Below are 22,527 nucleotides of genomic sequence, written 5' to 3'. Positions count from 1 at the left end.
CTTTGTGAGACTGTTTTTCATCCAGTCAGCATCTTCTAACATGTGGTTTGTTTGTTTTTTCCTTGGTGCTAATAAATTACCTACCTTGAGAATTTCCTTTATCTGTGCTGGATTGTTCTTGCTTTAGTCATCATCTGGACAGTAACGCTTCTGCCCCAGGTGTGGGAACTCTTTAAAAACCATTGTCTCTCACACCCAGAGCTCATCTTACAGTAGCCAATACAGTGAACACATTCTCCAAGCCAACGATGAGGGCCTGTCGTCTGATGGTAAAATCGTACTTAGGAGGACAACAAAGCATCATTTTGAAGTCATAGTGAACAAGGCAAAAATGAGGGATGATCACCGTCGCCATAGAAACCCTTACAGAGGCGCGTTGACTCACATTCTCCATCCCGGCTCAGAGAGGAAGGCACAAAAGACAATTTCCCTTTCTATTTTCAGCAATCTTTTACGGCCCCTTAAAACTTAATTCCAGGTCTAATTTTTCCAAGAATGCAGAGGGTAATGAGCATTGTTATTTATCTTTTTTCATGACTAGGCATTAGAGATTTGCTGGTTGCATTTGGTCACCTGCAGCAGCAAACACTGAGTCCTGCGTGGGAAGGATGCTTGGTTAATTCTTCCTGGGGATGGTGTTAGTCACACATGGGCTGGAACAAGTGAAGTCCAGGTTGCCACTTACGAACATGAATTAGGAGAGAGAAATAAAGGGGCAGAAAGAAGTAGGCTGGGAACAGAATTCATGAGTAAGAAAAGAGGAAGACAAAGAATGAGGGGAGGAAGAGCAGGACCCCCATGGTAGGTTTCACAACCACTGCTTAGCCATTGAGGGTTTTAGATCATCTCCCTCACTCATCAAGAAGGCACTGAATATGTTGCTGTAATTTATAATCACTAATTAATCCATTTTCCTTTTTAAAAGACAAGAGACTAAAAGAGACTGTAAGATTCTTCCCTTAGAAAGGCTAGGGTATTAAGTCATTTATCTGGTCTTAGCCAGAAAGATAGATGGAGCATTTAGAAATGTTTATGATCATTTATTGCCATATTTCATACATCACAGAGGAAAAGGATCAAGATCTCAATATCTTTTTACAAATATTCAGAAGAATGAAAGTTAACTTATTTTCCTTGATTCAGTGTATTACTCTCTATGAAAATATAAGTGCTTATCACTAGGCTGAAAATAGCCCACTTAAATTTTAGTAAAAAATCACACTGTGCATGTTTAACTTACCAAAATAATCATCGGCTACATCATTGAACAAATGCATCATTAATAGCCTTAAAAAGGCTCTTTGTTTGCTCTATGTGTCCTCAGGCAACATCATCTCACATGAAATGCCATTCACAAATTAAAGATAATTACAGAAATATTGAACACATGATTTCAAATAATCTCCATTTTGGAGTGAATATGTATAATTCATGTTTTTGGCTCTTGCCAGATTCACATTTTATTTAGCAAAAAAATATCCACCAAGACCCAGCTGCTTCAGAAGGAAAGACTGAAGCATTATTTCATATTATTTCATATATTGAGTTATATTATGTGGAATCATAAGATTTATTATGTGACCATAACCCAACCGGCTTCCTATTTTTGTCTTTTATTTTTAAATCTATATTTAAAAGACAAAAATGTCTTCGATGAGACCTGTTTTATATAGAGAAACTTCCTCATGAAGTGGATTTTTCAACCTAAATTAGTTTGTGCCACAGTTTTGCTAAAAATGTGTATTTAATCTTCTGTATCCCTCCTTGCCACAGCCTAATCTTGGGATCATAACTTTGTACAAAGTAGTCCCTAGGTATTTTATGTTAAAATTTCCCTTATATTAGCTCCTCAGTGGGCAAATTTTGATTTACAGGCTCTTCCTGAACCAGTCTTTCTTTCCCTTTTTGTCTCTTCAGGTGTCATTTGCTTTCTCTTCTTTAAACAGATTGTCTTCTGTCTAGACATTCTGTAGTCAGCAGACCAGGTAAAAACTCCCAGATTTTAACCTCAAAGCAGGGAGAATTTTAAGAGGTGAGATATTCATTGATGGGACATGGAGAGGCAGAATTTGAAGGCAAACAAGTAGCATAAGAAACGTTCACCCACACGCCTCCTGCCTCACCTGGAAAACCACTGGTCTCTAAAATGCCCATAAGATGGTGCCTTCCTTCCTTCCTTGACCGTTTCCTTTTCAAACACAATAGATGTGACTTAAGCCACAGGATGAACCACCCTGGGAAATTTTTCACTGATGCATTATTTCTCAGTAACACGTCACTGAGTTCCCACCATCAGCCAAGCACTCTGCTGGCCACTGAATGCATAAAACATAACCTCTATCTTCAAGAAGCTCCTAATTTGATAGACTGACCAATTTCAAATGACTCCAGTGATTAAAACCTCTCATCAAGTTCCTTCAATTAATCCAGAGACTAGGAGGAGGAAAGGAGCTTCATAAAGCACGGTTAGAGATTTTCAACAGTTGGGCTCCCACATACAGCATATCCCACGGAACTGACAAGTCCTGATCCCTCAAGACTCCATGTTTTTCTTCATTAAGCTATACATGAGTGTTCTGTTTTGTTTTATAGGATTTTTTTTTAACAATTAAACCAATCATCTCTCCCTGTCTATCTAAAATTACATTTGTGATTTTTTGGAAAGTCACATTGGCTTTTCTGGACAACTCTCCATATGATAATTTTTGTATTGTAGAAAGCTTTATTAAAAACAAACAAACAAACAAGACTGTCAGGAGGAATGCATTTAGCTACTGATGAACTCACTCTACTAGAGTCCAAAGGAAGTACTCTGCCCAGAAGAACAGCAGCTTCTGGTCTTGAAGGAAGGGAAGGGCTTGGGATGACTGCGTTTCGCTCAGCTGCATCTGTAGGAATTATTTCTCTCCCAGGCACACCCGACCCTTGGGTTCAGGCCCTTCATGTTCCCTCAGGAATGTTTCAAGAGTCTTTCCTTTGTCCATCTTGCCATAGCTTGTAAGTATTTACCATAAACTCTTAAACCAGCAAAAGGAGATGTCCTGATAGTCAAATGAGCTGATTCAAGCTTATTTGTTCTTCATCTGCTCTCAGTTTGTAGACAAGAAACTTAATTCTCTGATGACAGAAATACATGGGCAGGTTTTCTCTACAGCTCTGATGTCTTTGCCCTACCATTAGTTTTTCCAACTCTAATTACCGTGGGAAAGCGGGGATTGCTGTAATTGTCACCATGGCATTCTAACGGGAAAGTATGTGAAAGAAGATACAGAAATATATCCTAAAGTTATAAGGTGCCAGTAGCCTCTTGTATTTATGTTTTCCGCTCACGTGTCTATATGGCCCAACTGGTATGAGGTGAAGCGAAAGTAAAAGTGTTAGTTGCTCAGCTGTGTGAGACACCATGGACTGGAGCCCGACAGGCTCCTCTAGCCATGGAATTCTCCAGGCAAGAATACTGGAGTGGGTAGCCTTTCCCTTCTCCAGGGGATCTTCCCAACCCAGGGCCTGAACCCGGGTCTCCTTCATTGCAGGTGGATTCTTTACCACTGAGCCACCAGGGAAGCCCCTGGTATGAGGTAGGGAGATGTACAGGTGACTAAGAAGTAAGCTAACCTCAGGTAGCTTGAGCTAGTGGGGAACACATGGGACAGAGCATTCCAGAGGGTTTGGAGAGTATACAGCACATGCTCTGCAAGCACAGAACTAATTCTCTCTGTAAGGGGGACCAGCAGAAGCCTCCCAGAGAAACTGAGCCCTTGCGGTCTGCTGGCCTGATGACTAGCATACAGTTAAGAATAAAACCAGAGCAGCAGGGGAAATAAACAGTTATTAGAATCCTGGAGGGAAGGGAAGTTTTTCTCCTAAATCATTTAAAATAATTTAACATTTTTATAGTTTCTTTTCTGGGTTAACTAGCTTTCACCCTGTCTCTCCTATGTGATTGGGGGGGGGGGGTCTTTGCCAAGATATAGAGGTAATAGGGCTTTTCCATCAGTGCATTAAAGCTCCTTTTAGGGAGAGTCAATGAGGCTCAGGTGGTAAAGAATCTGCCTGCAATGCAGAAGACACAGGTTCAATCCTTGAGGCAGGAAGATTCCCTGGAAGAGGAAATGGCAACCCACTCCAGTATTCTTGCCCCGGAAATCCCATGGACAGAGGAGCCTGGCAGGCTACAGTCCATAGGGTTGCAAAGAATCCAACGCGACTGAGGGACTATCCTTTGACTTTTCATGAGTTCTTCTGCCAGAAAACCCACTCAGTAGCAGATGCACGGGGAAAGAGCACTATCTATTTACCAAGGGAAGGGTTAACCACTGTCCCCCTCTCCTTCATTCCCCCAGGTCCTTGCGGGAGACGGGTCTGGAACCACACCCCCGGGTGTCCATGACCCCCGTGGCTTTGCCCCATCAGCGATGAAAGGGTTATCGGGCAGCCGCAGCCATCACCACGGAGTCACCTGCGATTCAGCCTGTGACTCACTGTCGCACCACGCGGACCGCAAGCCATACCTGCTGAGCCCGGTGGAGCACCACCCGGCCGACCACCCCTACTACACTCAGCGGACCTCCTTCCAGGCCGAGTGTGTGGGCCCTTTCAGCGACCCGCTGGCCAGCAGCACCTTCCCGCGGCGGCACTACACCTCGCAGCAGGAGCTGAAGGACGAGTGTGCCCTGGTGCCCCGCACCCTGGCCACCAAGGCCAACCGCATCCCCGCCAACCTCCTGGACCAGTTTGAGAGGCAGCTACCTCTCAGCCGGGATGGCTACCACACTTTGCAGTACAAGCGCACGGCCGTGGAGCACCGCAGCGACAGCCCCGGCCGCATCCGCCACCTGGTCCACTCGGTCCAGAAGCTCTTCACCAAATCGCACTCCCTGGAGGGACCATCCAAGGGCAGCGTCAACGGAGGCAAGGCCAGCCCGGACGAGACGCAGACCGTGAGGTACGGCAAGCGCAGCAAAAGCAAGGAGCGGCGCCCGGAGCCCAAGCCGCGCAACAACACGTCCCCTGGCTGGTGGAGTTCTGACGACAACCTCGACGGCGACATGTGCATCTACCACTCCCCCTCGGGTGTGATGACCATGGGCAGGTGCCCCGACCGCTCGGCCTCGCAGTACTTTATGGAGGCCTACAACACCATCAGCGAGCAGGCGGTGAAGGCCTCCCGGAGTAACAACGACGTCAAGTGCTCCACCTGTGCCAACCTGCCCGTCACCCTAGACGCACCGCTGCTCAAGAAGAGTGCCTGGTCCTCCACACTGACCGTGAGTCGAGCCCGAGAGGTTTACCAGAAAGCCTCAGTCAACATGGACCAGGCCATGATGAAGTCAGAGTCCTGTCAACAAGAACGTTCCTGCCAGTACCTTCAGGTACCATTTATATGGAGGGATGGGTGCTTAGAAGTTGTACCAGCTGATTGCATGGTATTTTCTCCTGGGGCCTAGTCTTGGCTCTACTATGAATTCTCTGTGTGAACCTGAGCAAATTATTTAGCATTTTCGGGGCTGAGGGCTTCTATCAGGAAACAGGCCTGCTAGCAACCGCAACCAGTTATCTTGAGATACTGGATATAAAAGTGCTTTGAAAAGCACGCCTACAAAAAGGCAAGGAGTTATTAATGTTTTGTGCTCCTCTTTTGTCTGAGGGATTGTAGGATAAGGAGGGGAGAAAAAGTTTTTAAAAAGCCACCTTTTTTTACAAAAGTCAACAATGATCTTTGGAATTCTGGAAAGAGTTTAATTAGTTCTATTCAGGGTTTTTTGTTATTATTATTTAAGATTCTGCCCCAAGCTGTTAGTTTGGAAAAATTGATTAACATCTTCACCATTGCAATTTTCACACCACAACGAAGCTAATCACACCCCCACTTAAGTCCTCATCCCCCAGAACACAGGGAGTTGGGGTGATGCCCTGCACCCTGAGGAGGTGGAGATGGAGCCAGTTTGGGGACCTGACAAGTACAGCTGCAGAGACTCAGGACAACAGAGAAGAGGAGGAAAAGAAAGGGAAGCATCTGCACAATAAAATACAATTAGTGTCAGTATGTAAATCCCACACACACAGACCCAAGGCCACTCCTCCCCTTCTGCAGACTCCTATTTTTCCTACTGCCCTCCAATCCACTGAAACCAGATTTCACCTGGATAAAAATATCAGGGGAAGAGTCTCTTTCTTCCCTACTGCCTCCCTTTAGAATCGTTGTTTTTACTGAGACACAACGTTTCATAAGAGGGATCCTCAAATTTTTCCTTTTCAAAGTATATGTTTTCTCTTCCTAGCCCTCCCTTCCTAGCCTTGTCTGTTTTAAAAAAGGTTTTACTGGAATATAAAATCATGACATAATCATTTCCACTCTTCAGAATAAATGCGAGGAAAAGTCTTCCACCAAGACATTCATCTTTTTTGCTCTCTTTGGATCTCTTCTGACAAAGCTGACTCCCTTGGGAATGCTGCTACCAAGTTCTGAAAATATTCCAGACTGGCAGTCACTGGGTAGGGACAGTGCCAGACCCATCCCCAGACTTCAGAAGAGGTCACCATTGTGTGGATAGTTTTCACAAACAACACAATATTTCCTACTGAAGGTGGCATCATTTAATTTACTATAAGGTTGTCCTCAGTTGCTCAGTCGTGCCAACTCTCTGCGACCCCATGGACTGGAGCCCACTGGGCTCCTCTCTTCATGGCACTTTCCAGGCAAGAATACTGGAATGAGTTGCCATTTCCTACTCCAGGGATCTTCCCAACCCAAGGATCAAACCCATGTTTGGCAGGCATATTCTTTACCACTGCACCAACCTGGGAAGCCCTAAAAGGTTGTTACATGTGTTAATTAAATTATCAAGAATCACTAACAGAAGTTTAAAGCTAACCAAACCTCTTCATTTAGAATATAAAAAGCTAGACTCAAAGAAAGGTAAAGGCCTTATAAGTCACACTGTTACTATATGGCAGGGGTAAGACCAGAACTCAAGACTCTTAGATCATAGAAAAGACCATTATAAATATTACAACTGAAAGCCTTAGAAATTCTTTAACCACATAAATCTCATCCACTACTGAGAATAAAATATTTTTATATGGTATCTGTCTTGAAGAAAGGATGTGTAATGAGACAGAAAACCTAGAAGAGGAGACATTTTTGTCTATGAAGGTTCTATGACTAGTGGCAAAAACAAAATAAACTTAATTTAAAAAATTGAACCATAATCAGTAGTGATAAGATCAGATAAGAAATATCAAATTAAAGCATTTCCCTGGTGGCTCAGCAGAAAGAATTCACCTGCCAATGCAGGAGATGTGGGTTCAATCCCTGGATCAGTAAGATCCCCTGGAGAAGGAAATGGCAACCCGCTCCAGTATTCTTGCTTGGGAAATCCCGTGGACATTGGAGCCTAGTGGGCTACAGTCTGTGGGGTAGCAAAGAAGTAGACATGACTGAGCCAGCACAGCATTCTGCACAAGACTTTCAAACTGAAAAAAAATTTTTTTTATATATCAGTGTGGGGACATAGTAAATGCAGTGTACTCTCCAACCAGTATGCTGAGATGAGTTCCTCTAAAGAAAAGGAAGAAGCTGGACATTCACATGGGGGAGGAGGAAATGAGACACTCCTAAGAACTGGAATCCTCTCTAGCTCTCTTCTTGCTTTACAGGGAAAGGAGAATCTATGTCCTGCAGAAGCTCCTCTTAGGAAGATAGGTTTAGCCACCACCTGTCAGCTCCCATAGAATAATTATACTTGTAAACTCATTCTTAGAAGCAAATTTGGGAACATAGAGGGGTTTGTTTTCTAGTTGTATTGCTTTGTGCAAAAGTAAAAGTGCTAGTTGCTCAGTCATGTCTGACTCTTTGAGACCCCACGAACTGTAGCCCACCAGGCTCCTCTGTCCATGGGATTCTCCAGACAAGAATACTGGAGTTGCCATTTCCTTCTGCAGGGGATCTTCCCGACCCAGGGATAGAACAGGATCCTCCTGCATTGCAGGCAGATTCTCTGAGCCACCAGGAAAGACCCAATTACCAACTAATATTGAAACTGGATGTACAGATGTGTTTGATTTCAGTGTCAGAAAGTTTAGCAGACAAAGCATTGAACTTTAAATAAGAGGGTTTATGTTTTAGTCCCTGTTGGCCACTAACTAGTTGGTGATCACTCACTAGTGATACAGCTTAGAACCATCATTTCAGCTCTCCAAAGTCTCTTTCTTCTACTATAAAGTGAGGCACTTGGTTGAGAAGGCCTGGGATCTCAGTCCACATCTTCAGACGCCTTAGTTACAAATGCAAGGCACTAATTAGAGCCGTTTTCAAGAGTTGTACAGGCCTGGAGCTACCATTTATTAAATGCTTGAAGTAGATGCTTTTCCAATGATACCTAATTTGCTCTCTGAAACTCTATGAAGTATTTTACAGTTAAAGGAACTGTGATTTAGTAAATTAGATTAAGTCACTTGCCCAAGGACACACAGCTAGTACGTGCCAACATGGAGGGTCTAACCTGATTCATTTACCTTCAAACCTGAATTTCTCCATTAATCATGGCTGATCCCTGCCCAGACCAAATATAACACAGAGGGAAGAAGCAGCATATACCCTCTGCCTGTTATGTACCAGAAATCTTAGAGTATCCATTTAGTACCCAAAATATCTTTGTAAAATTAGTATTAATATTACTATTTACTCCAGTTTTATGGATGACAAAACTGAGGCACAAAAGATGAAATTCTGTCTTCAGGAACTCATGGGTAGTAATTGAGACAGCTAAGACTTGAGTGCAGATCTGTCTGAGTCTATAAAGTGCTTCAGAAATAGAAGCAAATGCATTTTTCTCATTTTAATATTTGTTCTATTGTGCAGCAAAGGTATGCATTCACCTGCCCTCCTCTGTTTGCACATGGTTAAGGATGCATGTCCATGAAATGTGAACCATCTCAGATGAATGGCTGAAATGTTCCTAATTTGATTCCAGACTGAACACAAGTTAATATTCACCAATAATAGAATTCTAAATACTAAAAAGTTCTATTTCTCTCTATATTGAATTATCACTTAGAAATTATTTAACTTTGGTCATTGCCATGATTATATAGAAAATGAGAGGTCTGTAGGTGTCTAGCCTCCATCTGGCATTGACTTAGAAAGAAAATACTGTAGCTTGAAATTATTGCAAGTTCCAGTTAATATAGTCAGTTGCTTAGATGTGCTGCCTCACAAGCTGTCTGTGGTTGATTTAAAAAAGACTCCCTTTTTTCCCCCAATATTGTTATTTTTAAATGTCAAGAATCAGATGTCTGCTGTTTAGAACTATTGTACGGCTGCCAGTGACTGTCTGTATCAGAATTTGGAGCAGGGACATGGATCTGAAGACATTAAAACTGTTTAATTCTCAGTTGAGATGTGGTTGGCTTTTGTACATTTGGAATAGAGCATTTATGGCACATCTCAGGGTAAGTGCTAATCATTAAGGAAGGGGGTCAGAGGAGTAGAGGGAGTTTTGGTTGTTGATTTGTTTTTGCTTTAAGAAAACAGAATTCTTGATTCTGTAAATGCCTCTTTATGTAAAATGTTGCATGTTGAATGACTGGCATAATAAGCTATTCAGGAGAGCAAGATTTTAGATTTCCAACTATTAGCCTAAAAAAAAAAACCCTTCAGATTGTGTATTTTTGCATTCATCCAGCAGCAGAAACAGGAAAAAGGAAACAAAACGCTCTCCGGTAAAAGTAGAGAGAGAGAGAGACACAGGGGGAGAGAGGGGGGGGAGAGAAGGCACACGAGACAGACAAGAAAGCCAGCACGCTCAGAGATGAAATTTTAGGAGAGCAAGATGATCGACCTTTTTAAGGCTGAGTGGGTTTCTTCAGTTTGTGTGCAAGTTTCAAGAAATGGAAGGATTGACCAGGTTTGAGTACAACTCTTTTATTGCTATGTATTTGGTGATAGTGTGTGGTTGGTTTAAGTGGCTTTTTTCTTTTTTTGGTGGTGGGGAGTAGTTTCTGTTGTTATTTTATTTGTTCTCTAAACAATAGCTAGTCCAACTGAAAGGGCTAAGTACGGATGTGTGTACAGATGGTAAGAAAGCAGGTAGAGACATCAGATACCCACACATCTGTGTCTCCAGGAGGCTTCATAAAACCTTTAATTGACAGATGATCGCAGGTGCCAGGTGTCATGAGAGGATATTGTGTGTCTAGTGGTTGAAATGTGATCTGTGGTTTTCTTTGACAAGAATGGTGAATGCTTAACTGTTCCTTTGCAAAATTAAAATTTCTGGATGGTTGGGGGTTTTGTGGATTTTCTTGTGACTTTTTTCCCTGTTGGTTAAATAAGACTCCACAAAAGATCACTGAAGAGTCATTCATAATAGACATGAACCCAGGACTATTTTTTTCAATGCAGGTACAACTATTTTTCAAAATGCTGTTCAAGATTCTATCAGTCTCTGCCCAGTGGGGTTTTCTTTCCCCTCTGAGGTTTTCCTTCCTCTTGTTTTAGAACAATTTAAATTATGTGAAGTCAGTTTTTAAAAACTACTTTACATGAAATGTGTCACTGTGCTGAGCAATTCTACTAGTGACTTTGGTTACTGCAATGTTTCCTTCCTGCCTTAAAAACAATGAACCAGATTGATGATTTTCTTTATTTTCAATTTAAATTGCCTCAATAATCCAGCAAAAAAAAGGAGCAGGGGGTGGTTCAAGATTCTTGAATGTATTTCCTATTTGGCTTGTACAGTCTTCTCCCTATTTTTCCCTGGTCTTAGTAGAGATGTCCCTGTTTCTTGATGTAATAGAAAAATGAGGTTACTTCTGCCTGATCTGAACTTTGCACATAGAATCAGTGGTAGTTGTTTCTCTGATTCTCTATAATTCTCGATGTTGCCCACATCCCAGTATTGGGGGTGGAGGTGTGGACAATTGACAAAACACTGTGAGAAGGCAGAGGTTCAGAGTCAGTGGTGGTAAAAGAAAGATCAAAAGAAACAGAAATCCTTCTTGAAAGTTGTTAAACTTTACTATTCTTGGTCTGCAATTTGCATTATTCTAAAGACATTTTCAGCAGCACCAAAAGTCCTTAGCCACAGTCAAAGGTCTCCCCACACAGGCTTTCACATCCCTCAGAATCCAGTCTAGTCATGGAAGGTCTACCATTGGTTAGCAGGGTAAAAGACAACAACTAGCCTGGATCTCTTAGTGGCCAGGGGATTTATCTCCTCCTTCTCCCTTCTCCTTAGAGAACAGTTTGATCAGTTGTAAATTAAATTCAGGAGCCAGGGTAAACATTTACCATTCAGTAAGAAAGACTCAGCCATAATCTCTGGTCCATTTGAGATCATGCCTTTACACAACCTAACACAAACAATGACTTATGAATTGCAGAACACATCTTTTTTTTTTTTTTTGCTTGAGGTGTTATTTTGTTGTGTTGTCATTTAGTTGTGTCTGACTCCTTTGTGACCCCATGGACTGTAGCCCCCCAGGCTCCTCTTTCCATGGGTTTTCCCAGGCAAGAATACTGGAGTGGGTTGCCACTTCCTTCTCCAGGGGATTTTCCCAACCCAGGGATTGAACCCAGGTCTCCTGAATTGACAGGAGGATTCTTTACCACTGAGGTACCAGGGAAGCCCCTGAGGTATTACAGGGGCCCCCTAAACATATATGCAGTATTGCCAAGCTGGCTTTGACTCGGTGACTAGATTAGGATTTTTTGCCATTTTGGTGTTAGGCTCAAAAAACAACCACCTCTATGTTGTAGTTTACTGTGCTCATTGATGTGAGCTGAACCATGGAGAAATTCCAGCTTTATTGTTCTAAACAGTTGAAATCAGAAACTTCATGTGGTTCAAACTATAATACCTCTGAACAGTCAGATTTTTTTTTCTGTCACTTGCCAGGATAGCTTCATAGAGAAATAAAACTTGGCCTTTTCAGGTCAAATCAGGTTACTATTACTGTGATGCAATAGAAGTTATATGACCTTACTGTGATTATATTACTCATTTGAAATTTTGAACCCGTAACTTTTCCTGTTGGATAAAAATAACATGCATGTCAGACTTCACATCAAGGGTTCATTTATCTGCTTCTCAAACCATCTTGCCTCCTCCCCCACCTGCAGGCTGTGTTCCTATTAATTGCCATTTGGAACATGTTAGGACCTAGGAAAAATCATGTTACTCTGTTTTTATAAGTGCATATTAATAAACTCTTAGACCAAAACCATGGTAAGGGAGTGCTTTAATTTTTTTCAGTAAATGATTTATTCTCCTTCAACTGAGTCCAGTTTGCAGCTAAAAGGTAAAGACAAAGAGCTAATTACTGTTTACTGTCCCACAAACAGTGTAAGAGGGTTCCCTTTTCTCCACACTCTCTGTGACATTTATTGTTTGTAGCTTTCTGATGATGGCCATTCTGACCTGTGTGAGGTGATTCTTCATTGTAGCATTTCTCTAATAATTAGTGGTGTTGAGCATCACCCAGCATCACCCACTGGATGGCATCGCCCAGTCAATGGACATGAGTTTTAGCAAACTCCAGGAGAAACTGAAGGACAGGGAAGCCTGGCGTGCTGCAGTCCATGGGATCACAAAGAGTCAGACATGACTTAGGGACTGAACAACAACAATGAAAACCTACTGTATAGCACAGAGAACTCGTGGTGACCTCAATGGGAAGGAAATCCAAACCAGAGAGGATATAGGTATACACATAGCTGGTTCACTTTGCTGTACACCAGAAACTAAGACACATTGTAAGGCAACTATACTCCAGTAAAAGAAAAATAGCGAATTACTTTTAAACAATTAGCAAAGGAAAAGGAGGGATCAGAGTGTAAGGAGACACTCATCAGCTCACTCCTTCATTGACCATGGCCAATTTCTCATTTATACTGTTTTTTAACACTTTGATATCTTGGAGAACACTCACGTGACCAAGGAAAGACCTCTTCTGATGCGCTGATCTTTTACATTTAAGAATATATACAACTATCTTTTTTAAATTGAGGTTTTTTTTTTTTTTTACTATTTGTTGATATTTAGCAAAATGCCCTGCCTTGTTTCCATTCCTAAAATAAAGCGACTTCTAATTACATTCACAAAATGAGTTTTCTAGATAAGCATATCTTTTCCTTTATGTACCTTAAAGTCACTCTTCTCTGTCCACTGAAGCTTATACTCTTTGTTCTTCCAGAATTTGGAAACTTCCTGCATATGCTTTCTTCCATCTCTGATTCATGACAGCATATGCTTTCTTCCATCTCTGATTCATGACATAAGATCTGTTTCAAGTGTATGTACCATGTTCACAAAAGCAGAATGACTTTAAAGTGGGGAAACAAACTTTTCATGCATCCCACTAGAAAACTCCTTACCTCCCTTTTACAGGGAGTACGTTAAATCTCAGACCAGCAGTATAAACAAGTCCGAGGTGTCCTGCTTCCCTGGGATAATGATAAATACCTTTCATACAGAGAGTCATCCAATAACAATGAAAGGAAATGACTTCTGTTCCTCTCATTTTTTTTATCCACTGTTAATTACACACTTTCAGGATTGTCTGACTCCTCCCTGATTTTACTCTCCAGGTCTCTAAAATATGAAGGTGTGTAATGAGTGACCCAAGAAGATTTTATTTATTTATTTTTCAGACAAATGACAGTTTTACAATAGCATTCCCAAATCTCACTGGAAGGCCATCTGGTATTCCTTCTCGTTCACAAAATCCTCCCTGGAAGGTGGGCATAGCATCTTTCTACCTCCCTATTTCTCACCTAATAATCCCCTTATGGAAGAATTATTTGCAATTACTTAGTCCAACCCACTCCTTCTAAAAGTGGGGAAAATAAATCCTAAGGAGATGCCTTGACTAACACATATTAGTCACTTCATGAGCAGCAAGCTGAGCCTAGCAGACTCACTGCCCTGCTGCTGCCCAGTAAGTCTTTCACATCTGTGTAAACCTTTAAGGCGCATTTCAGAGGCCAGCTTATCCTTTCTTACTCCATCCATTTAAGGCAGTGAGGTCAAGGCACAAAGGGGCAAAGACCTAATCTGAAAGTTAGATTTGAAGCATGGCTGTTTCTTTAACTAAATGATCACCTGCAGTCTGTAATTCTGTGGTTACACATGGCAGGGTAGGATTTTTAATGTCCAAATAAAAGAAATGGGTATTTTTCTTCCTGTTAGCCCTGTCCATCTCTCCTGCACCCTGATGGTTTTATTAGGAGGAAATTCTGTACCAACAGAGCACAAAGGGAACAGCATTACACTCAGAGCCCTGGGACCGGGTTGTAAAGGCAACACACCTCTCTCTGGCATCTCCCACCGTCTCGGCGGCCAGTCCTCTTACCTCTCACCTCACTTTCGTAGAACAAAGAGCGTAAGCATAGCTGAAACTGTATGCTCCAAAGTAATGCGTGTGTGTGTGTGTGTAATATGTGACACATAGTAGAGAATATATTGGACAATGGGGCCAACTATATTAAATCAGAGTAACTCTAGAAAATGTCAAAGAAATACTGCATAGGAGACATCAAAGGCTACAGGTTGATCTCTTGGTCATTGCTTTCGATAGTCAAAAGTGAGCCAATGGGAAGAAGATCTAGCCCTGAAGCTGGAAGTGCTGTGTGGAGCATTACCTAGTGGCATCCATACAGGTAAACGGTAGCACAGTGATGCCACATTTGCCTGCATGTGCAGAGTCATATACACGTGTGGCCACTTACTCTGTCATTGAATATTTAGGGCAACTTATTCCTTAAGTTTGTGTGCACAAGTATCACCTTGAGGATGTCTATAAAATGAGGATTTGTGGCATCAATCCAAGAGATTCTGATTCTGTAAATCTGGGAAGAATCCAGGGCAGAGATCCATCTAAGAATCAGCCTTTTACCCGATGCTCTAGAACTAGCAGACTAGATTCATCTTTGTATTTACTGAAGGGGGCAGTAGAGTCTAACAAATGAAAACATTGACTTGAATGTTGCCACGGACTTCCCACAGGACTCTGGGCTCCCTCTGCTTAGTACCTCCATTTTTAGATCTGCAAAATGGGCATAATGATGACTTTCGTGTTTGCTGAGGTCGTAGAAAAATATTTCAGATTTGAGGAAAAAGTAAAAAATACAGTGTGAAATGTTTTGAGTTTTCAAATCCTCAGCTGTTAACGCCCTTCACTGCTTCTTCACCTGTTTCATGTACCACTTTTTCTTTTACATGTTGCTTGACTGAACTTTCATTAAACAAGGTTAGCATGAACATATCTGATTCTGTGGGAAAGAAAAGCAGTTTCCCAAAGTCGGATGACAAGCCCATCACTGGGTAGATTTAAGGCTTCCTGCCCCAAATGCCAGCTAAACACATAAAGCTTTTGTTTGCAGATAAAAAGATCGCAAAGGGTACATCTTTTGACAGCTCAGCTTCTGTCAGTCAGGTTTCCCCATGGCTTCATGTTTGCTGATAGAACACAATTTTTCTGTTGTTCTATCTCCTCAAGCTTTCGTGTATGTTTAAACAAAACCTACTTTTGTTTTCAGATCTTAAGTCTGTCAAGACCCTGCTGCCTCACTACAGGCAGCTTTGGTTAGTCCACAGGGCAAGTTTACTTAACAGCAACAAAGGATGAGATAGTTGGATGATATCACCAAGTCAATGGACCTGCATTTGAGCAAACTCTGGGAGACAGTGCAGGACAGGGAAGCCTGGCGTGCTACAGTCCAGAGTTGTACATTACTTAACAACAACACCTCTGGGGCTTGTCTAAAGGGGACTTTATCCACTCACCTCCTTTCTTGGTTCTCTGACGAGTGTTTCTACCAGAGCAGCTTCGATGAGTGGAGTTCGTCCACTATCGCTGGCAGATGACAACAGGTCCTTGTCCATCACTGTTTTGACTCATGTCCGAAATCCCTGATCACTCCCCTCCATTCTCAGAAGCCAGCTCCATCACAGGCCACCTGCTGGCCCCATTAAAGTCCCTTAAAAGATCCCAAGGACTTGGAATCCTTAGATAATTCATCTTTTTTTCCTCCCCTTCTCCTCCTCTCCTAACTAATACAAGTTCAGCTAGCTTTTCGGTAACTCAGGGGGTGTCAGTGCAAGTAACTGTCATTTGTTTGCAAATGAACTTGAGCTTTCTGAAAATTCTTCTCCCCATCACACTCCTCCAGGCTTCTCGGTGATTTGAGAGCGTTTCCTGTGCTCCCACCTCTTGGAAGTATTTCATGGCACGCTGAGCAGACACTTTTAGTCAAAAATGCCTATAAATAACTGATTTTCCCGCTTGCTGCCTTCTCTCTAAGGCTTTCACAAAGGAGGTGAAACAAATCCACCAGAAACAAGAACTCTCTGTGAGGGCTGCGCAGTGACGTTTATGAAAAACCCGATCCGTAGGCTGACGATTGATCTGTAGGCTGACAACTGTCCTGTGGGTTGCTTCGCCATATTCGACTTATCTAATCACTGCCCAGGAAAAGAAACATTTTATTTCATGCCAGCCGAGCTCATGAACTGAACAATCAATCAAAAACGTCTTATACAAGCTTTCATTGTATTTTGACTTTCACGCTGCGTTGTTGTTTTTTTTTTTAATCCCAAAGCCAACTGTTATTTCTTTTCCATTGGTAAATCAAGATCACCAATTCCTATAGCTATTACGAGATAGGAAATTTGAAACTACTTTGCATTTCTCCTCCAAACTGTCATTGTTCAGAGAGCATTTACTGTCTGGCCTGTCTTTTCAGTCCCCTATGCTACCCCAACAACACCCTTAAATCTCCCAGGATGATGTCATGGAACCTCCTGGAAGACTGCACCCAGCTAGGCAGGAGCATCGGAGAAGGCAATGGCAACCCACTCCAGTACTCTTGCCTGGAAAATCCCATGGACAGAGGGGCCTGGTGGGCTGCAGTCCATGGGGTCGCTAGGAGTCGGACACGACTGAGCGACGTCACTTTGACTTTTCACTTTCATGCATTGGAGAAGGAAATGGCAACCCACTCCAGTGTTCTTGCCTGGAGAATCCCAGGGACAGGGAAGCCTGGTGGGCTGCCGTCTATGGGGTTGCACAGAGTCAGACACGACTGAAGCGACTTAGCAGCAGCAGCAGCAGCAGGCAGGACCGTAACACCAACCTTCACCGACCTCACTGAAATGACCCTTAAACATCAGACACGTGATGCTAATTATACTCCTTCCCTTCCTCCACACCCTACTGAGCAAAGGAGAATTGGGTTTAGCTGTTTTATTATATAATTTGCAATGGGAAATTGTCCCCAGACCATGCTTATAGGTGAGGAGCCTGAGGCTCAGAGAGATTAACTAGCATTCCCCAGTCTCCTCCATGGTGGAGAAGGTGGGGTTTCTTCCTCATTTCCTTTTACTGCCCCCTCCCTGCCCCTGTCAGGGTCCCTCAAGGAGCACAAGACAGTTGTTGGTCTTGGTGTTCTGTCTACTCAAGAAACTTTGCCACACATTGCGAGAGTGGCACTGGCATACAAACACCAGCATGTGTGAAACAGACAGCTAGTGGGAAGCTGCTGTGTAGCATGGAGAGCCTAGCTCAGTGTCCCGTGATGACCTAGAGGTGCGCGATGGTTGGGGGGGATGGGGAGGTGGAGCCCGAGGGAAGCTCAAGAGGGAGGGGATACGTGTTTATACAGAGCTGATTCACATTGTGGTACAGTAGAAACTAACACAACGTTGTAAAGCAATTATTTGTTGTTTAGTCACTAAGTCGTGCCCGGCTCTTTGGCGACCCCTTGGACTGTAGCCCACCAGGATCCTCTGTCCTAGGCATTTCCCAGGCAAGAATAATGGAGGGAGTTGCCATTTTCTTCTCCAAGGGATCTTCCCAACCCAGGGATCGAACCCATGTCTCCTGCATTTGCAGGATGGTTCTTTATCACTGAGCCACCTGGGAAGCCCAAAGCAATTACACTGCTTTTTTTTTTTCTTTGATTAGAAAAAAGAAAATTTCTGCCACAAGCCCCACTCTGATTTTTCCATTCTAGGCACTGGGCCTAATGTGGTTATGGTTTAGGCTATTGCTAAGGTTTCTAGAAAGTGCATCTTGTTAGGGCTTTCCTCTTTGTGAACTGAACATGCAGAGTCAACACAAATATGAGAAAGAACTGCAAACGACAGTGACGTTTTTAACCAGGGAGTTCTTTGTTCATATGAAGCAGAAAGTATAAAACCCAGAGCAGTCCCCACCCTGTAACCGTGGGCTCCACAAATGGAAAATATTAGAAAAATAATAAATTTCAGAAAGTTCCAAAATGGAAACTTGAATTTGCCAGCAACTATTTCCATAGCATTTCCATTGTATTTACATCTATTTGTGAAGCGTTTACATCGTACGAGGTGTTATAAGTAATCTAGAGATGATTTAAAGTACATGAAGATGTGCATAGCTTCCATGCAAATACCACACCATTTTATATAAGGGACTTGAGCATCCCTGGGTACCAAGAGATGGCTGTAATACTCACACTGAAACAAGACTTTGCTGTTGTTGTTTAGTCTCAAAGTTGTGTCCGACTCTTTTGCAACCCCACGGTCTATAACCCGGCAGGTTCCTCTGTCCTTGGGATTTCCCCAGGCAAGAGTACTGGAGTGGGTTGCCATTTCCTTCTCTGGGGATCTTCCTGACTTAGGGATCAAATTTGTCTCCTGCATTGCAGATGGATTCTTTACCTGGAAAACAAGACTAGGAGAATTCAAACGTAAATCCCCTCTCCTCCCACCCACTGCCCTGCATCCAAGTTTCCCTCAGGGGCAGGAGGGTGGGAAGCTTCCAAGGCACAGCTTGAAACCTGTTACCCATTCCTTTCCCTTTAAGCAGGTGGCTCAGGAGTAGAGAGCTACCTGTAGCACAGGAGACCTGGGTTTGATCCCTGGGCTGGGAAGATCCCCTGGAGAAGGCAATGGCAACCCACTCCAGTATCCTTGCCTGGGAAATCCCATGGACAGAGGAGCCTGGTGGGCTACAGTCACTGTTTCAAGCTAAGGCAGAGTTTAATGATGCGGTTGAGGGAGGGGTAGAGACACAGGAATGAGAGGGACCAGGATAGAGCAGAGGAGGGGAGTGTGTATCCACTCTAGATAGATCAGATATATCAGAAAACCCTGATAAAGTCCAAAAATGTTAGTAGTTAGCTGTCCGAAGCTTGGTAATGTAATTGGCAGCTCTCCCAGGGCCTGACTTTCCTGAAAACAACAAGTGATGGATGGTGGGTGTCAAGGGGTCCTGACTGGCTCACAGTATAAATGCACTTCTTGACTTGGACAGACAAGTTCACTTTCTTTCCTTTTCCTCAACTGTGACCCAGAGAGAGGGACTGACTTCTCTAAGAACAGGCAAGCCTTTCAGTCCCAGCCAGCGCTCTGCCCAGACACAGACTGGGCATTTCCTCATCTTCATCCCATGCTCAAGGCACTTCCGTGGGATAATGAATGATGGCAAGGATCATAAGCGGATGATGAAGGAGGAGAAAAAAAGGGAGAAAAAGAAGGACTGACATTTACTGAGAAGGTTCAGTAGGCCTATGCTTAACATATATTGTCCTTCTAAAAGTTGCTAGGGTCGCTATTCATACCCCCATTTTATACAAAGTAGAGGTAATTAATTTGCCCAAGATTGTGTTGCTGATGAATGACAGAATGGAGATTTAAACCCTGGTCTGATTCCACTGTCTGTTCACCTTCCACCACTCTGTGCTGCCTCTGCTTGGTATATTCCTCTGATCTCTTCCTGAAGAATTATTTCTCAATGAGAATGTGATGACAGTTTTTTAAATTATTAAATTTAAATGTTAAATTTTTAAATGGTTAACTGACGAAAAAACAGATTGCACCTCTATGGTTAGATATAAAAATAAATCCAGTTTGGAAAGTGGTCACGTTAGAAAACAAGTAACACATAAGGTTCATTTGCAAAGTCAGATGTATAATGCATTTGGAATAGAATATTATTTCACGTAACTGGAAAATTATTTATCAGCCGATGGAATAAACCATCACTCAAGACCGTTGTGCCTTTTTTTTTTTTTTCCAGTGAGAAACAATACTTTTTATCCCTTGAGACTGCCAACCTGACTGTAGTTATAGCATTGTTAAACACTAAAAGTTTATGTCCCAATTAGGACTATCTGCCCATTTAATATCCTTTGCTTGTATTAATTCAGGAATGTTTTCTTCTATAAAAATTAATGGCAGTGAAATGATGAGAAAGGAAGCTAGGAATTCCCAAACCCAATTTCTCTCTAAGGAAGTGTGACTTTCTATTTTTGTCTTTTGGGGAGACCAGAAAGTTATCTCAAAGGCATATTTTGAGCCAGAATTCTGCTGGGGATGTGAGCTCCACACATCCCAGATGGTTAACTAAATATTTGGAAAGTTCGCGAATTTTACTATTTGTTAAATTACCACAGGTCCAAAGGAAAAAATATGTCTCTTTAATGGTCAACCTTTAGAATGCTTGTTAATCATTTATATAACTGAATTAAGTGGGCCATTTGGCAGGGGGTACATATTAATATATCTGACAAATAGTACTATTAGGGAATATCAGCAGAGTTTAAACTAAATTCCTATAGCAGATAACAAGACAGGATGGTCAGGCTTCTGAATTCCACCAGGATAAAAAGTGCCATACTCAGTGATGAACATGGAAGTCACGGAGTCTTTAGGATCTTGCTTCTAAACTCATTTTGGGCTCTTCATGTACCTGTGTCTCATCACAGAGAATTCATTGTTCTAACAAGCCCTGATTTCATGTCCTCTCCCTTTATTTAAGCCCAGATGAAGTTCGTTTAAATTTATAGATACAATCTTAATGTTTCAACAGCTCCCACTTTCTCTTGATTCAATATTTTATCAAATATCCCCATGCATAAGAAGGAAATGTTAATTATTCATTTCACAGGGACATGTAAGTAACTAAGAAATGAAAGAATTCACTAATATTAAATCATGCCAATTTAATTCTCATTGATATTTGCAAACATTATATTTCTTAGATTCAACCAGCAATGATTTCACCCAGCTATCATAATCTACGGTCCCTTTTTGTAGTCTCGATTGTGAGCAGATCATGTTAAATGTTATATATTTAAATGTTAAACAATACAAGGACAACCATTCTCAACATCTTTCATTCAACCAAGATTTATTTAGCAACTGTTTGACCCACACTGAACTCTGGGAGAGGTGACTAGACTAAAGTGGGAAAGGGAAAAAGACGAGCATGGGACAGGAACACACAGATGGGGCAATGACCACCAGCTGGTGAGAAAAAGTAAACGGAGGCCATGATTGAGTCTCTGGTTGACTAGGTGATATGGAATTTTTTTCAGAAATACTCATGTTTCCCCCAAATGGAGGATACAGTCCAGCCTGGAGGCCAAGCCCAAGCAATTCAACTCTCTGGGCAGCATCTCAGGACAAGCAATGGTGTGAGAATGAGGAAGAGCAGGGTCGGGTGCCCCAGAAGGTGCATGGGAGGCCTCAGACCACAACCAGGCTGAGCCCAACAACCAGGCTTCTGGCCCCAGAGATGGTGGGGCTGCCCAGGCCCTGGAGAAGAAATCTGGACAGACAGCGAGTACCACTGAGGGAAGAGCATCCTCACATTCACACATCATCCTGAGCTCCAGCAGTCAGCCAGCAGGATGGATTCACCTGGATTCTGTGGGTGGCAGCACCATACTGCACCCCCACTGAGAGGCAGTTGGGGCTGCCCTGGGAGACCAAAAAGCCCACGGGCGTGAGAAGAGCAGAGGAGGAGCAGGTCAGAAGATAACCCCAGGGATTATGAATGGCTTTATCACACCGAAACGCAAACACTGTATCCCCAGCTCATACACCTGAGGAGGCAGCTGTTAGACTGAAAAGATTCTTTTCCCAACAAAAGCATCAGATCCCAAGCAAGGTGAAAAAGAGCTTCTTGTTATTAAAAAATGTGTAACAAGAGGCTAGCTAAACATGTCAGGGAGAGAGCAAGGAAACTTCCCTATTGGGGAAATGAGGGCAGGCGGCCCCCAGGGTTCCTTTCAAATCAAGTAGCCTTGTTCTGTGCTGCTGTTCAATATGGTAGCCACCAGCCACATGTAGCTGTTTCAGTTTACAGTAATTAAAGTTAAATAAAAGGAAAAGTTCAGCCCCTCGGTCCCCGTAGCCACATTTCTAATGCTCAGTCCTCTCATGTGGCTGGTGTTTACCATATTGGACAACACAGATATAAACATGCCCAGGCACCCCACTCCAGTACTCTTGCCTGGAAAATCCCATGGATGGAGGAGCCTGGTGGGCTGCAGTCCATGGGGTCGCTGAGAGTTGGACACGACTCAGTGACTTCACTTGCACTTTTCACTTTCATGCATTGGAGAAGGAAATGGCAACCCACTCCAGTGTTCTTGTCTGGAGAATCCCAGGGACGGCGGAGCCTGGTGGGCTGCCGTCTATGGGACTGCACAGAGTCAGACACGACTGAAGCGACCTAGCAGTAGCAGCAGCAGCAGCA

General features: G+C 42.8%; 1 protein-coding gene across 12 annotated transcripts in view; it reads left to right on the top strand.

Moving 5' to 3' along the window:
* Positions 1–4,415: 4,415 nt before the first annotated feature.
* DLGAP1 (DLG associated protein 1) overlaps positions 4,416–22,527 on the top strand; it is a 300,524-nt gene continuing 282,412 nt past the window's right edge. For 5 of the 12 annotated variants that reach the window (XM_068993912.1, XM_068993907.1, XM_068993906.1 and 2 more), the window contains exon 1: positions 9,361–9,453. In XM_068993912.1, the coding sequence (XP_068850013.1) occupies positions 9,361–9,453 (93 nt within the window). Of the gene's footprint in view, positions 5,373–9,360; positions 9,454–9,833; positions 9,909–22,527 lie in introns of those variants that run through there. The other 7 variants (XM_068993909.1, XM_068993908.1, XM_068993905.1 and 4 more) reach the window with 2 other exon arrangements.

Source organism: Capricornis sumatraensis, chromosome 21 (genome assembly GCF_032405125.1).
Source record: "Capricornis sumatraensis isolate serow.1 chromosome 21, serow.2, whole genome shotgun sequence".
In the NCBI taxonomy this organism is placed as follows: domain Eukaryota; kingdom Metazoa; phylum Chordata; class Mammalia; order Artiodactyla; family Bovidae; genus Capricornis; species Capricornis sumatraensis.
This window is presented reverse-complemented; position numbering and strand designations above follow the sequence as displayed.